Source organism: Scardinius erythrophthalmus (genome assembly GCF_964197995.2).
Source record: "Scardinius erythrophthalmus genome assembly, chromosome: 3".
NCBI classification, from domain to species: Eukaryota; Metazoa; Chordata; class Actinopteri; order Cypriniformes; family Leuciscidae; genus Scardinius; species Scardinius erythrophthalmus.
This window is the reverse complement of record NC_138223.1, coordinates 30,808,972-30,826,078: the sequence shown is the minus strand read 5'-3', so window position 1 is coordinate 30,826,078 and position 17,107 is coordinate 30,808,972. Positions and strand designations below refer to the sequence as shown.

Below are 17,107 nucleotides of genomic sequence, written 5' to 3'. Positions count from 1 at the left end.
GTTTTTGGAGCAAAGCATGCTGGGTGTACTCACTAAAGCATGGACAGATCCAAAATAAGAGCACTCTCTCTCTCTTTAAGTAACATCTCAAGTTGCTTCGTGAATTGGTCCATGGCGTGCATGTGTCTGCTCTAAAAAAGAGGTGAGGTGATTGTAATAATTACGCTGTCTTAGCAGAAGACTCTGAGAGGCTTGGCTAGCAAAGTGCCCAGTATCCCACTGTCTGCTTCTCAAATAGTATGTCAGAAAAGGGTGCAGCATGAACAGCTTGTTACTGGAAAGATTTTATCATTCGGTTCTTTACATCACTTTGTAGAAGAGTTCAAGGACGTTTTCTTGGAAGGAAACACATTTGGCTTGCAGGAGTTGTTCCTCGTCATTCGCAAAACACAGAGCATAGTAATCATTCACTGTCAAGGTGAGCCAGCAAAAACTGTGAATCTGTGTTTGTCTCTGTGTCTTGTGTGTGTGTGTGTGTGTGTGTGTGTGTGTGTGTGTGTGTGTGTGTGTGTGTGTGTGTGTGTGTGTGTGTGTGTGTGTGTGTGTGTGTGTGTGTGTGTGTGTGTGTGTGTGTGTGTCTTTGTGTGTGTGTGTGTGTGTGTTTGTGTGTGTGTGTGTGTGTGTGTGTGTGTGTGTGTGTGTGTGTGTGTGTGTGTGTGTGTGTGTGTGTGTGTGTGTGTGTCCAAGAGTAGCCAGACTATCTTCACACCATACTAATTGTGTCAGCTGTAGCTTTTGAAAGGGCACATGGAGGCTGGTCAGTAATTACTACAAATTCAGCTTCCAGCAGGTAAAAACACAAATTAGGCTATGGAAGTTAAGGTTTTGTTGTGACATTGTACTCACAGAAGGTGGATCATAAATGTGTTTCTGTGACACTGTTGCTCTTAAATGAATATTCTCGGTTCAGTACAAGTTTGAAGGGATACTAACCAAAAATAATTAATTTATATAATCATTTGATTCTTTTGTGCTCTGATGGTAGGATTTTACCTTTAAGTTGGACTAACAACATTTGTGGCATATTGTTGATTATGACAAAATAATAATGTCTGAAAAAATCATCAATACTAGTGACATGATTTAATTGCTAATAATTTTTTACCAATAAGTGGCACTGTTACCATATTGATGTGGCGTGGTCAATGTGAGGTGACAACGACAGATAAAGTTTGGGTCAAATATGTCAAAGCTTTGCAGAGATTACAACCTAACATGCAGTTTGGCATTGCACCATCAAATTCATTGAAGCAGTGTACGAAAACTGTTTCGTCTATCATCATGAAATCCACGACTTATGCTGGTATGGTCTCAAGTTGTTCTGACTCGAATTTGGTGATAATTGGACAAACAGTCTATGAGGAGTTCGAAAAAGTATGTTTTTAAAGAAAATCAAAATGGCAGACAGGAAGTTTGGTCGACTATGGGAAAATTGGTATGACCCAAGGAATCTACCAAGTCTCATGACAAGAGAACTAACTTGTTTTGTTTTTTTTACATTTAATTATAATTTTTGACCACAAGGTGGCGCTGCCCCCAAGCAAAGCATTGTGTTTTGTAACGAAACGCCAGTGCATTTGTAACGGAGGCAAATTTGCCAAATTTGCATTTGCCTCCGTTACACATTCGTAAAAAAAAAAACTATTTTAGGACAAAATTCAAAATGGCCCACACCAAAAATGGTTGAGAAATAAATTGGGTATCATTCAACTCAGCATGCTGCATTTATTTTTGTGATTTTTGGCCAATCTGTTCAGAAGTTATAAGCAAAAATAGTAATTTTTCCACTAGGTGGCATTGCCCTGAAACTGTGCAGGTATCCTCAGCTCATGGCTGTCATAATGTAACCCCTCTCACCGGGTCCTTAGAGGAGTGAGGTTTTACACGCACAGCAACTACTAGCTGGCCTCCGTTACACTCACCCCCCTAAACCTCACTCCCATCCGGGTCACGGCACCAATGTAACCCCTCTCACCAGGTCCTTCACACCCCGCTCCGTGCGGGTCTCGAACCCGGGTGTCCGGCATGAGAGTCAGGCGCTCTAACAAGGAGGCTAAAGACTGCTGCCTCTAGCATCTGTCGCTAGAGCGCCTTTTGAGATCAGAGGAGTGAGGTTTTACACGCACAGCAACTACTAGCTGGCCTCCGTTACAATAACACAAACCAAGTTTGTTTTAAATACGCTAGCATTGAAGAGGTATAGCCTCACATCTATCTTGACGTGCTTTTCGTCAAATTTGTTCAAGAATGTTTTGACTAATCCACTTTTGAATTCCATAACTTTTTGTCGGCATGGCCTGTGTCCTAAGACTGAAGATGATGAAGACGAAGGTACACAGGATCCAACACCTAGTGATTTAATACTACAATAAACTCAGGAACTGACAGAAAGTTTTACAGAGCGTGCGTGAAACAAAGGTTAACACGCAAACGTCGACCATCAACTGAAGACTTGAACACAGAGGAACTAAATACACAGAGGTAAGGGAATAAATAATGTGCAGCTTTGGTGGAAGATTAGTGTCCATGAGAACAGACGAGTGGCGGGGGAAAAAAACGACAAAGAAACTTGTGACTGATGAAAACAAACTGAAAGTCCATGAAAGTGAATCTAAAGATGAATGAGTCCAGATAACCGTGACAGCCTGAAGATGATCTTGTTAATTGTTTCGTGAAAATTTTAGCAAAACCCAAGCATAAGGAGAATTTATTAGTATCAGGATAATCATGTGACACTGAAGACTGGAGTAAAAGTCACCTTTGCCATCACAGGAATAAATTACATTTTAAAATATATTAAAATAAAAAATGTGTATTATTTCACAATATTACTGCTTTTACTGTATTCTAAATGTTACATTTTTATAAAAGTATTCATTCTTCATAAAACATGTATTATTTGAGATGTATAGGTAAAGCTATTTACATAATTTATACAGTCATTGCGTTGACATTACCATAAAGTTGTAAAACTGAATATAACACAAGAAAAAGTAGGCCTAAGCAGTTTGATCACACTAAAATAACAATAACACGCATATTGTTTAAGTCTGCTGATTGAGCATAACTTAAAAAAAAATTCAAACTCAATATTCATTCAAATGCCCTTTATCTTCCACCCCTATTCAAACAGAAACAATGGCAAGCTGATGTATTCCATTTATCAATATACTGTAATGGTCACTAATACCGATTTACTGTATATGAACACACGTCCATGCAATGATAATGGCGGTTTAATTAGCCTTAATAGAAAATGAAGTCTGACTTGCATGAGTTGTATCTGCCTTTACACAAGTGTCATCTTTCATGCAAGCCATTTAATTTTGGTTCATTAGAAGAGAGCTTTAATTACATGTTCTAATTTAATACTACCTATTAAAGGGAATATTAATTGAATCATCATGCAGTTGACTTTACAGCTTAGTTAAACACACAGGCAAAAAGAAACATTCTGAAAGCCTTAACGAGTCATCCGGGCCAAGGAAAGAACAACAAAAGTGTGTTCAAAAGTGATGAAGCACCTTCACGCTACTGAATGCCACTGTGAGCTTCCATGACGAAGACGTTTCTCAATTAATTAAATGCATGGCATGAATTTAATTTGTATCCACAATTAATGAGAGCCCAGCAAGGCCTCTTCTGCACAGAGTGAGACATGGTGGAAATGCTTATCTTCAATAAGAGCCAGGCTGGCGGCGAGAGAGACACCAGCAGAGCTTCCACTTTAGCAACGCTCTAAAAATACTTTACTTTAAGCAGAGTCGAAGAAACACAAACGCTCTACATATTCATGAAAATGAATCACACAATACAAGTGAGGAGCGCCACTGTGGTCTTTTCATGTGCATCCGTTCATAAGTAGATGTTTTAAAATGAACTCTATAAGAATATTAGGACATTCACTGCACAGTATACTTTGGATCTTGAAAGCAATGTAAATTGCTTTGATAAGTGTCTGCCTGAAGCATTAAAAGTTGTGGTTTTACTTGCATATATTAAAAATGAATTTAGGATTGTTAATATTGCAATGATTTTAATGCACTTATTTTATTTTATGTTCCAGTATCAATAATACAAAAACTGTATCATCATGAGTCAATGATACAGTTTAAGGACAGATGTTATGAAAATGTTTAAAAGCAAAAAAAAGCATTAACTTCAGTAAGTTTGACTCATTTCATTAAATCAGCTCAAACTAATTGAATCAATAAAAAAAACTCTGATTCAATTATTCTTTAGTGTCATTTGTTAGCATTCAAAAAGTTTATTAAACAGCAGTGGGCAGACAAACAGGTAAATGGCAAACACAAGGTAGAGGAGAGCACAGGACACATATGCTGGAGAGGAATGCTGGGGATGAACACTGGATCAAATCACACAGGTAAAGACACAGGAGGTATGGGAGGTAACGTTCCACACACTCGGGATAAACGAGAATGGACGATGAGGGAACACAAGGTGAGTGGTTTTATGGTGAAGTTAATGAGGGAGATCGCTGACAGGTACAGGTGAATGTGAAGGAGGTGCAGGTGTGGGCCAAGGAGGATGCTGGGAAATGTACTGAAGGAGGTGGTGACCGTGACAAGTGTGGCATTGTTGATACATGGCAACATTTTATTATAATTAAATATTGCTGTTTATGATTATGTATTTTTATTTGGTTACACTTTATTTCGATGGTCCACTTTAGACGTTCTACTAACTATAAGTGACTTGTCAACTAACTCGCATTGGAGCATTAGTAGATGTCATAGACAGTATATTCTTAGGTTAGGGTTAGTTGTAGGGTTCAGGTAAATAGAATAAGTTGACATGCAGTTGCAAAGTTACTTATAGTCAGTAGAATGTTGAGGGACCATCAAAATAAAATGGTAGCAGATATTAAACAGACACTCAACTAATACTCTAATGAGAGTTAACTGAGTTTCAAAATAAAGTGTTACCAAAGCTACAGTGACACAGCTTGGTTGAAAGCACAGCTCCCTTTTTTGAATAGAATAAGAAAATACATGCATATTGAGATCAAACATTTTTAAAAAGTCTGAAAAATACAGAAATTTCTATATCATCCAGCCCTAATGGATATCATGAGTGGTGCAAAAGAGAACACAAGGAGATGGGTGGGAATAACTTCAGCCCACTTTATATCCACTTCATATCTGGGTTTGGTTAGTGCCAGTGATCATGAGTGGCAGAAGTGTGGCTCTCTGTCAGTCATTCTGGACTGTCCTCTGCTCTATGCTAATTAGATCTCGCTCTCGCTTTTGGCTGTAGTGATTGATTGTACTGAAAGTTTTCAAAAGCTACTGGCCAGACAAAAAGGCCACCAGATGCACACAACCTTCTGTGTGTTTGTGTAGAGAGAGTGCAGGTAGAGTGACCGGTGACAATACTGACAGGTGCTTATTTCCTCTCAAATGCACTTGGACATAATTGGTCAATCTTTAATCTGAGTGAAACATAACAACCAAATCATTGTTGCAGTACTGGAAAGCTCATTCATTCTTTCTGTATACTGGCTGGCGGAATTACCTCTCATTGCTAGAGATCTGAGGAAACTGATAAATGTTTGTTACAGAGAGTAAGCAATGCATCTGGCTAAAATTCTCTTTAAACTCTTTAAACCACATAAATGACTCATACGAGCACTTGACGAATGCGCAGGAGATTTAGTGCTTTTTCAGTGGATCTGCTTTCAAATCACTGCAATGAAATGCCAGAAAACTGACATTTTCTATGCTTTGAGAGTTTATTTCTACTTTTGCTCTAGGTCAAAAATCTGTTGAGAGAGAATCTGCATCTCATATGAGCTCACCATCAAAGGGATCTGACCAATGAGCTTGTGTTGATTAGCATAGCAGAGTTAATCTCTACACACAGTATACACACATGTTAAACATTGCAGATGGCCTTATATGAATTAGGAAACACCATTATTTTATATGAACATGCTGACACAAACAACAATCTGTGTAATTAAAAAAAATAAAAACCTTGTTTATCATCAAAAATCAAACGATGCAAGATGACTCTCAGTCTAATGGCAGGTTATTTCAGTTGGACATGAGTATTGTAATGGGAATAGAGAGGAGTACACGCTCACTATTGTGCTCTCCCATTATTCCTCTACAGTAATGATGCATCCCCAGCTGGGAGATGGAATGCTATTGGCTGAGATGTCTTGTAGTACAGAGGGGCATTGTGCGGTGGGATGTTCCTATTGATTTATTGTGTGAGGTATTGGGATGCTGTTCCAAAAGGAGGAGTATTGTGTGCTATAGTGCTCAACCGAGCGCTATGTGTCTCAAAGCAAAGACACATTCCTGATGACTTGAAGTTACTGCATTCCACTCTTACAACGTCTTACACTGAGAAGAGCCCTCCCGGAACCCATAGAGAATGCATTGCAGTGCCTGCAGTTCGTATGGAAGTCTATGGGAACACTCTGGGCAATTCTCGGTCAGAGCGAAATCGCCCCAAAAAGAGGCGGTACTCCACAGAATGTGACTTGATGCTGATTGGACTATATCCAGAGGCAGAACAAACAGTCTACAGTGACAGCTAGCGTAACTCTGTGGTTGAATGCGAATGTGACTGAAAAAATCCGTCCCTTTCGCACTTTGGTGGTGCGTCGGCCTATTGCCCTAATGAAGAAACCACCCCAGTTTAAATGTGCTTTAAATGTACTAATACATAAAATGCTAACATTTAAATTAGCCTTAATGAGACAAAGGAGTCCAACAAATATTTAATATATAATTTCCACCACTATGTAGTGAACATGTCAGACAAAAAAAAAAAAAAAATTGTTAAAGATGTATATGCAATGTTACCAGTCAAACCCAGTTTTGAGGGAGCCTACAAGTGTCAAAAGTCCCTTCAAATTGATAAAACACCAATCATAACATAACATATAATTGTCACTCAGTGGTCATTGGCAAAACCCTGTCTACTTCAATAAATGACGGACTCAAGGACCTAGTACTATCAAAGCCTCGTTCAACATTCACTTTGAGCAGCTAATGCAGAAAGCCACCAGCAACGACCTTGATGTCAAGCAAATGCTCTGAGAGACAAAGAAATGCTCTTCCGTTTACCTCTGTCACTGTAGTCGTCTACCAGTATGATCTCTGCTATCAGGTGGTCAGGTGTGCGGTTGGTGATGCTGTGGAGGGTTCTGAGCAGAGAGGACCAGCCTTCGTTATGGAACGGGATGATAATACTGGTGTTTGGGAGGTTTTCAAGATACAGCTTCTGCTTACAGCTACAGAAAAGAAAGAATGAGAGTGAGATTGAGAGCGAGGAAGGCAAATACAAACTGCTTATGCTTTACATCAAATGATTAATCAGGGCATCAACGTATAATCCACATATTGTAAGACACTTAAGAAACACTCCAAACATCGCATAAGCCTCCTAAGAACAATGGTGTGTGAAATATAAATCTTGTCGCTTATTGCACTAGATCTTGCCAAACTGTAAAAACATTATTTGAAAACAAAAGCACTGGTGCGGGCTGCCCCAATGCCGTAGGCAATGGCGACAGAGCTCAGATCATAAATCAATGTTTTGAGAGGTCCTTCAGTCCCAGCGCTCTCATAAAGCATTCAGAAATCTGCATGCTAATTGAGCTCCGACAAAGCCGGCACCGACAGATGAAGTGGCACTTTATGGCTCACACTGGTCTCTCTAATTCAGCACCCTGACAAACTTGAAAAGCTGGCCTTAATTCATACACTTCCATATAATAATCATTTTCAGGGCGCTGCATGGTTTATTAACATTTCACTTCCAATGGTGGTGTGGGACAAAAATGACACAAAACAAAAATACAGTACAGAGAGATCCAGCATTGTGCACAAATGCATTCTAAAGAGGAGCCAGCATTCTAAAACAGCCCTGTCTGACCTGTCAGATCAGTCTACTAATGAAATACAGTTCAGGAAGAAAAAGGCGCTCCATTTGCATACTAATAGCCAGACAGTGTGTCATGTGTATTACTGGAACATGTATCTCTCACGAATTCTCTGAATCGGTATTAAAGAAAATGTATTTGCATAAAACACTATATTTTAGGATTTGAGCTTTTCCAGAAATGCATGTCACTATTAGGATGTGGTTTTCAATTTCTGTCCTTGAGGCCCTCAAATAGATAACCATTCTATTTGTCTTTGCTTTAGCCTTGATTCAACAAACCAAATTTGTACATTTGTAACAAAACTTGTAAATTTGGAGTTAACGCAAAAGCATATGTTTACAAGAGGTAATACACACACACACACACACACACACACACACACACACACACACACACACACACACACACACACACACACACACTACCGTTCACTCTATAATATTTTTTTTATGTTTTTGAACTTTGAAATTGCTTATGCTCACTAAGGCTTCATTTATTTGATCAAAATCATTCTAACATGCTAATTTGGTGGTCAAGAAATATTTCTTATTATTGTCACTGTGCTGTTTACTATTTTTGTGGGAATTTATTTATTTATTTATTTATTTGTTTATTTTTTAAGTATTTTTAAAAAAAATTGTAACAATGTAGCAAGTAGTAATTGTCATTTTATATTTCCATAAAGTATGGGGATTTCAAAATATTTTAATTTCAAATAAATGCTGTTCTTTCAAACTTTCTATTCCTCAAAGAATTATTTTTAAAAAAATCTATGAGAGTTTCCACAAAATATTAAGCTTCACAACATTGATATGTTTTCAACATTGATAATAATAAGTAATAAGACTGGAGTATTGACTGCTGAAAATTCAGCTTTGCCATCACAGGAATAAATTACATTTGAAAATATATTTAAATAGAAAACAGTTATTTTAAACTGAAATAATATTTCACAGTGCAGCCTTGGTGAGCATAAGAGACTTATGTCAAAAACATAAAAAAAAATCTTACAGACCCCAAACTTTTGAATGGTAGTGCATAGATTGCTTTTGTTTTGCTTTATTCAAAAGACTGTCCCCCCGGTTTCAGAGACAATGTTTAAACCTATAGATTAAAATTTCCCATACTGAAATGCATGTTTGAGCTGTTTTAACTGAAATCAAATTGCACTGACATATATTAAACTATGTCAGTGCCATTGTTTTGTTTCAAGATGCACACCAGTAAGGTTTTTTTTTTTTTTTTTTCTAAGGCATGTTTATAAAATAAATGTCCTAATTGAACTAAGGCCTAGTATTGGCTTAATCTAAAGCCCTGTCTGTGAAACAAGGCCTTGTATATGTGTGTTTTTAAAACTCACAGCCACTTCAGAAAACATGGAATCTGTCCAGTTCCTTCTGCTTGCTTTTAGCACTTACACTGCAGCAGCATCTGTGTGTTTCACTGTTACCTGCATTAAAAGTGAATACACTGGGATGCTGGCTCTCGCACTGAGACAGTTATTCACATTCTGTCTGTTGGCAGGTTCCACACTGACACTGAGTGCCACATGCTTTTATAGGGGATGTAAATAAAAGTCCCATACCAGGCTTTTCACCGGAACACTGTCTGCAGTGTTTGTAAGGGGTTTACACAACTTTACAGCTAACAGCAGTAAAGCAACATAAACTTTTTCACCAAGAAGACATAGAGTAGGGAAAATTGTCTAACCTTGTAATGGCACTAAAAACATGTTTTAAAGACTTCATATTCATTCACATTATCAAAGCCTGGAAGCTTGGCAAGCCAGAAGCAGATGCTTAAGCCCGTTCAGGCAAAATGAATTACATTTTAGTTATCGACAACCCTGTAACGAATTGGTCCTCCTTCAGACATTGACTCTTTGGTGCACAAGTAATATATAAATTTGTTCTTGCCAAGGGAAAATCCATGGCAGTGGAGACATTCAAAGGAAGGTAATGGTGCAGAGCCTTCTAAGAACAATTAACGATCAATCCATCAAGGAGCTCATTTAGATGGAAGTCTGAAACCAGACTTTCTCCTCTAAATCTTCCTAAATGGATGGACTGTGAACTACTGTTGCTCTTTTTTGGCTTTATGCTTTAATACTAATGATCATGCAAGGAGAAGAAAAACCTTTTATTGTTATTTGCACTAGAAAATGTTCTTATAAATGAATGTTCATGTAGTCCAGTAAGAATATGGAACACTACACACTACACAACACAGAAAAATGCTTCAGTTGCATACAGAACGTCTCGGTTACGTATGTAACCCTCGTTCCCTGAATGCCTCGTCCAATGCCGAAAGGGTGTGGAGGAGCTCAACAAGGTTTGGCTAAAGGGGAACTCAACTGGAGGAAGAATGGTGGACGTATCCAGTCCATAGGAGGGGAATGGCGCAGCAAGCCGACACATCGAGTGGGGCTTACAGTGTTATCTGGCTTCTATGTGAAGAGAGCACACTGGAAGCAACCGGCTCGACAAGTAGGCTATAGAATCTAGCGAACGTGTTAAGTGTGGCACAGCCCGCAGCTCTACAAACATCTGTTAGCGAGGCACCCTGCGCCAACTCCCAGGAAGCGGCTACACTCTGAGTGGAGTGAGCTCGCAGTCCTGGGGGACAAGGTGCATCTTGGGACTCATACGCCAAGATGATGGCATCCACTATCCAGTGGGCCAACCTCTGCTTGGAGACAGCCTTTCCCTTCTGTAGGTCTCTGTAACAGACAGGATCTGAGGTCCTGAGGCTTTGCGCTCTGTCCACATATAACCGCAAGGAGCGGACTGGACAGAGAAAAGCCAGGGCTGGATCTGCCTCCTCTGGGGGCAGCGCTTGCAGGTTCACCACCTGGTCCCGAAAGGGAGTGGTAGGAACCTTGGGCCCATACCAAGGCCAGGGTCTCAGGATAACGTGAGAGTTAGCCAGCCCGAATTCCAGGCACGATTCGTCGACCGAAAATGCATGCAGGTTCCCTACCCTCTTGATGGAGGCCAAAGCAAGCAGGAGTTTTTAAAGACAGGACTTTTAACTCAGCTGCCTGTTGTGGCTCAAAGGGAGGTCTCTGCAGTGCGGTCAGCACCAGAGATAAGTCCCAAGAGAGTATAGAGGTGATGCGAGGCGGATTCAGTCTCCTCGCTCCCCTCAAGAACCTGAAGATCAGGTCATGCTTTCCCACGGATCTCCCATCCAATGCATCGTGATGTGCGGCAATAGAGGCAACATAAGCTTTGAGGGTGGAGAGTGACAGCCCTCACTCCAACCCATCTTGCAGGAAAGAAAGCACGGCGCAATCGAACACCTTCGGGGGTCTTCTCTGTGAGAAGAACACCACTCAACGAAGAGGTTCCACTTCAGAGCGTATGCATGCCTCGTAGAGGGTGCTCTCGCAGAAGTGATGGTGTCTACAACTGATTGTGGTAGGTCACCTAGAACCTCCACGTCCCGTCCAGGGGTGCGTTTCCCGAAAGCATCGTTGGCCAACTATGGTCGCAAGTTCCGTCGTTACCAATAGAGTTCAATGGACATTGCGATGAACTTGCGACCATAGTTGCCCAACAATGCTTTCGGGAAACGCACCCCAGGACCAGACTTGGAGTTTCCAGAGGTCTGGACGCGGGTGCCATACAGTGCCCCGTCCCTGAGAGAGAAGGTACTCCCTCAGAGGAATGGGCCAGGGAGGGGCTGTTGAGAGGAGCGTAAGTTCGGGGAACCAGGTTCGGTTGGGCCAATAAGGGGCAACTGGTAAGACCTCTTCCTCCCTGACTTTGCACAGTGTGGTCGCCGAAGTGGTCCCAGATCAGCTGGACTGCCTGGGGATGGAGTCTCCACTCTCCCTGGGCCACAGGCTGTTGTGAGAGCTCGTCGGCAGCACGATTAAGCAGGCTGGGAATATAAGTGGCACGAAGCGACCTCAGATGCTTGTGACTCCATAGAAGGAGGTGGCGGGCGAGTTGCGACATGCGACGGGAGCGTAGACCACCTTGATGGTTGATGTACGCAACGGTGGCAGTGTTGTCCGTACGGTTGTCCGTATGACCAAAAACGGTCGCAGTGTTGTCCGTACTGCTTGCCAAGCAGCAGCGTTTTGAGGCGTTTCAAAGCAAGGTGTACTAAAAACAACTCGAAGCAACTGATGTGCCAATGCAGTTGGGGGCCCGTCCAGATCCCCGCTACTGCATGCCCGTTGTACGTGGCCCCCCAGCGGGTGTTGGAGGCATCTGTGGAGACCACAGAATGCCTGTACACTTGTTCTAGGGGCACTCCGGCCCAGAGAAACGAAGGCTCTGGACATGGGCTGAGGGTTTGGCGGCAGGACGGGGTAATTGTAACACGGAGTGTGCCGCTCTGCCATGCCCAGCTCGGGACCCGGTCGTGAAGCCAATGCTGAAGCGGGCTCATATGGAGCAAGCCGAGCGGCGCTACTGCAGCAGCGGCTGCCATATGCCCCAGGAGCCTCTGAAAATGTTTCAGTGGGACCACTGTTCTGCTCTTGATTCAGGCAGTTCAGCACCGATCGGACACGTTCTTCAGGTAGATCGCTGCAAACCAATCTCGAGGACGGATGCACTTGAAAATGCGTTTCTGCGTTAGCAGAACGGAAGCCTGTGAAGGGCCCAATTCAAGACTCACAGGTCCAGGATTGGCCGTAATCCACCACCTTTCCTGGGTACAATGAAGTACGGGCTGTAGAAGCCGGTTTTCATATCGGCTAGAGGAACCGGCTCTATCTCATCCTTCGCCAGTAGGACTGCGATCTCCGCGCACATGACAGGGGCACGTTCGCTCAGCACCGAAGTGTAACAAACGTTGCTGAACTTGGGCGGACGCCGGGTGAACTGAATCATGTAGCCGAGTCTGATGGTACGGAGGAGCCAGCTGGACTGGTTGGGAAGCAAGGCTCTCCAGGCTTCCACAAACCGGGCCAGGGGGACCAGAGGCACCACAGATGTACCCGGGTTGGGGCAGCGAGGTGGAGGACAGGGACCTGGCTCGGAAGGCCCGGGGGTGGCCCGAAGCGAGGTCTGAGTGTGCGATGCAACACTTACCTGTCTGCACGGGTCGGAAGGGGTACAGGAGAAGGCGTAGTTGGGTCCTCGAACCGCACCCGGCTGCCGGCTGGTGACACAAGAGGGGACTGAGGGGTGCAAGGCTTTACAGGGTCACACACTGCCACTCTGACCCTCTTGGGACCCAGGAACGGAGGAATTTGCTCTTTTGACAAATCGGGAGGAACGGTAACCATCTGAACAGCTCATCCCCCCATCCCTAGGTGGCTTGTGTCAGGGACGCTTGGTCTTACACTTGCCACCTGGCTTGGCAGCATCTGACACAGGCTGGGCGGCCTGCTTACGGCAGGCTCTTCGCTGAGGCCTGGTTGAAGGCTGCTGCAGCGGCCCAGCAGGAGCGGAAGGACACTCTCGGCAACGAGCAGGCGGAGGAACTGCCACCGGCGGCAGGGTTATGGCAGCAGCGGGCTGCCGGGGCAGGATGTGCCGGATGGCCTCCGTCTGCTCTAGGGCGGCAGAGAACTGTTCGCCGAACAGCCCAAGCTGGGAAATTGGGGAGTCCAGGAACCGAACCTTGTCCGTATCCGCCATATCAACCAGGCTGAGCCAACGATGGCACTCCTGGACCACCAGGGTGGACATCGTTAGACCAAACACGCAGGCTGCAACGCTTGTGCTCCGGAGAGCCAAGTCGGTTGCGGTGAGGAGCTCACTCATGAGCGCACAGTCTAGGCTACCCTCGTGCATGTCCATGAGTGCTTTGGCCTGATAGACCTGTAGCAACGCTATGGCATGCAAAGAGGAGGCGGCTTGCCCACAGGCTTTGTAAGCTCTGCCCGTAAGAACAGACGAGAATTCACAGGCCTGAGATCGGAGACAAAGATCCCCTGTCCAAGATGCAGCGGCCGCCGGACAGAGGTGTGCCGCGACAGACCACTCCACTGGAGGGATAGCCTCGTAACCCTTCACTCCTCCGTCGTGGGTAGTGAGGGGGGAGGAGCTATCCAGGCAGTCCACGTCCAAGTACTCCGCAATGGGAACATGCGTGTTGCTTCAGCGTGTTGTAAGCCCAAACAGGTGACGCAACAATTGTGACCGTCAGAGGGGAACAGGGAACAACGGCATCCAGAAACACACGGGTGGAATGACATCTTGAAAAAGACACAAACGCACCCGTGTTGCTCTTTCAGGAAATTAAAAACTCTCACCAGTGCCGGAGCACACAGGGATGGTGCAGCCTGTACCAGTGAAGCACTCACTCTCTTTGCCCTCAACCGGCCATCAGACAAACAAAACCAAACAAAAATGTGATGCTGTTAAAACAGCAGTTGAGAGCTCAGAAAGCTCGCGACCACCACTGCACTCGCGCTGTAGAACCACCAGCACCGGGAGAGACTTCTTGAAGAAGCACCGACACACTCGCTCATTGTAATATAACAACACTCTTCAGAGACATTGACATGAAGACCGATCGGCTCCAAAGCTAAAGACAAGTGGTGCATGCATCCACTTCCGTGTTTATACCCATGCTGCGGGGCAGAGCGCGAGATGCAAATCTCGGACGCCGATGTGCATTGGCTCGTTTTATCAATACTCGAAGATGACAGGCTCCCTAAGCATGATCGTGAGCGACTGAAAGGGAACCCTAGTGTTCTTGAATCAATTTTAAAGAACCTCTTATGTCAAAAAAGGTTCTATATAAGGAGGAATGTCTTGAATGTTTGCATAATAGTTTTTATGTTTAACGGGTTATTTAAATTTGTTCTAATGATACAGTATGTTTGGGACCTGTTTAATTCATAAAATTGACTTAAAAATAAAAATGAGTTAAAACAATTTATTTATAACTAAATCTATAAAATGATCACATTATGGGAACCCTTAAATTGTAGTATAGCTTTTCTTTGAGTGATACCCATAAAAAGTTGGGGGTTATTAACATTTTTCTCTTGAGTCTCTTAGGCTCACCAGGGCTGAAATTATTTATCAAAAATAAAGTAAAATGAGTAACATTTTGAAATATTAGAAATATTACTGTTTAAAATAACTGTTTTCTATTTGAATATATATTTTTTATGTATTTTATTCCAGTTGTGGCAAAGTTGAATTTTCAGCAGCAATTACTCCAATCTTCGGTGTAACATGATCCTTCAGAAATAATTCTAATATGCTGATTTAGTGCTACAGAAAAAAGTATATTATTACCAAATGTTGAAAACGTTTTATGATCATCATTTTATTCTCAACAATATAATTGTGACATCCGCCAGCTGGAGTGCCCACAATCTGCACCAGAGGGCACTCCTCCTGACTCCTGGGCTATCTCATGATGAACTTCAATTCCCATAACCCATTGCCTGGACTCATTATGTTGTGATTAGGTTCAGCTATGGCATAAGCTTGTTATTAGCTAGTTAAGCCATGCCTACTTAAAGGTGCAATGCGCAAGTCTCTGAGTTTTTGCAGAACTATGCCCCCTTCTGGTGACAAGCGAAACTGCAACCAGAGGTGTGCACGCTCATGGACCACACGGTCTCTTTGAATCCATCTTCTACTTTTGTTGAAAGTTGACTAAAGTTTTGTCGCTCGAGTTGTCTTCACTGATACGGAGAATGGCGGCGAATACACAAACCTGCCAGACATAGTCAGGTGAGCGTGAACGCGCATGACGTCACGCCCAGTCTCAAATTCCGTCCCGAATCCCTCTTATTTATTTTACTGTACAGGATTATAGAGGCAATTGCAGTGATCAGAGAAGGGCTCATTCAGCCCAACAGGCAATTGTTTAAGCATGTATGGGTTAGAAAAACGGGTATTTTTAACATGAAATGTTGCGCATTGCACCTTTAAGCCCTTTTTTTTCACTCTTTCCTTGCAAAGTCTTGTTTGTGTTGCTATTGGATTTCTGAGCACTCTTTCTGATTTTCATGTAATGGTTTTGACTTTCTGCCTGGATTTCCCTGTTTGCCTGTGTTTTCTGGCTGGTTATTGTTTGGATAGTTTGCTCCATGGTTTTGACCCTTTGCCTATATTTTTAACTTGATTGTGGATTACCCTAATAAAGCTGCATGTGGATCCTCAACTGTGTCAGAGCAGTTTGTGACAATAATTGACAGGGACTACTGATGGTCAAAGATGCTTGAGGTAAAATCTCAAAGCTTTATGCTCCTAATTTTATAAATAAATGAGCTAAAAACCTTATGGTTATGCCTGCTCTTCCTTGTTGTTATGCAATTTTACAGCAAAAGGTACACTAGCGAAAAATATATAAGCCTTGAAATCATTAAATGAATCAATCCTAATTAAATTAATTCCTCATTTAGGACAAAATCAGTAATTAAACACATTGCATAAGTATGGCCTGCCATGGATCGTTAAAACACTGATGTCTAGCTCAAGCTGTGCATCTCTGGAGGCTGGTTACTGTGAACATGATGTGAGAATCAGCTATACTTACTTTGGATGTCTGATATCAGGAAGGGAGCGGTCCAGAGCAATATTGTTGCTGACGTAGATGTTGAAGCCATTCTCTTTGTATACTGAGTCATCACACTCGTCCTCTATGAGTGGGTATGGTTTCCCATGCTCCCCTTTTCCTGAAACAGATGCAGTCTGACATAAGCAACCATGCTGAACACAGCCAGGACGTTGGCAAGTTGAGCATGTGTGTACTAACAATGTCACATAACACCACTCCAAAGATAGAAAGTACCACTGTGAGAACGGACAGTTTATTTTATATTATTATTATTATTATTTTATGACTGAACAGCTGAAGCAGCTTAAAGGGATAGTTCAGGATTTTAGACATGAATCTCTATAGCTTCCCCATAAGCAGTGTTGTGCATTGACCATGACTTACCCCCGACAGCGTCCTGTGAGCCGAGCTCCGGTCCAGTTTTGGTCAAGATGAAATTAGTCCGGCAAGTTTGCTGGGGTCACGGCAATAAAGCTTTTTTCTTTTAAAATCAATATGTGTTCAAAAGAGTGATATATTTGCAGCACAAAACCGCTGTCTATGGAGAGGTCAGACCTCGTAATGGCTTGGCACTATTTTCTTCCCCGTCATATCACTGCGCGCTGCCGCTACCTACAGCCAGCTGGGAGCCGCGCACGTGTCACTTTGTTTACAGCTCGTAAAGAGAACGATAACATGTCTGACTACAGCAGCGACGAT

The 17,107-nt window shown here is 42.8% G+C and overlaps 1 protein-coding gene across 1 annotated transcript in view; it reads right to left on the bottom strand.

Moving 5' to 3' along the window:
• galntl6 (polypeptide N-acetylgalactosaminyltransferase like 6) overlaps nt 1-17,107 on the bottom strand; it is a gene marked incomplete at its 5' end in the record, with an annotated part of 251,968 nt that overhangs the window by 172,668 nt on the left and 62,193 nt on the right. The window contains 2 exons of the mRNA XM_081361331.1: nt 7,101-7,267; nt 16,388-16,526. Coding sequence (XP_081217457.1) covers nt 7,101-7,267; nt 16,388-16,526 — 306 coding nt within the window. The remainder of the gene's footprint in view (nt 1-7,100; nt 7,268-16,387; nt 16,527-17,107) is intronic.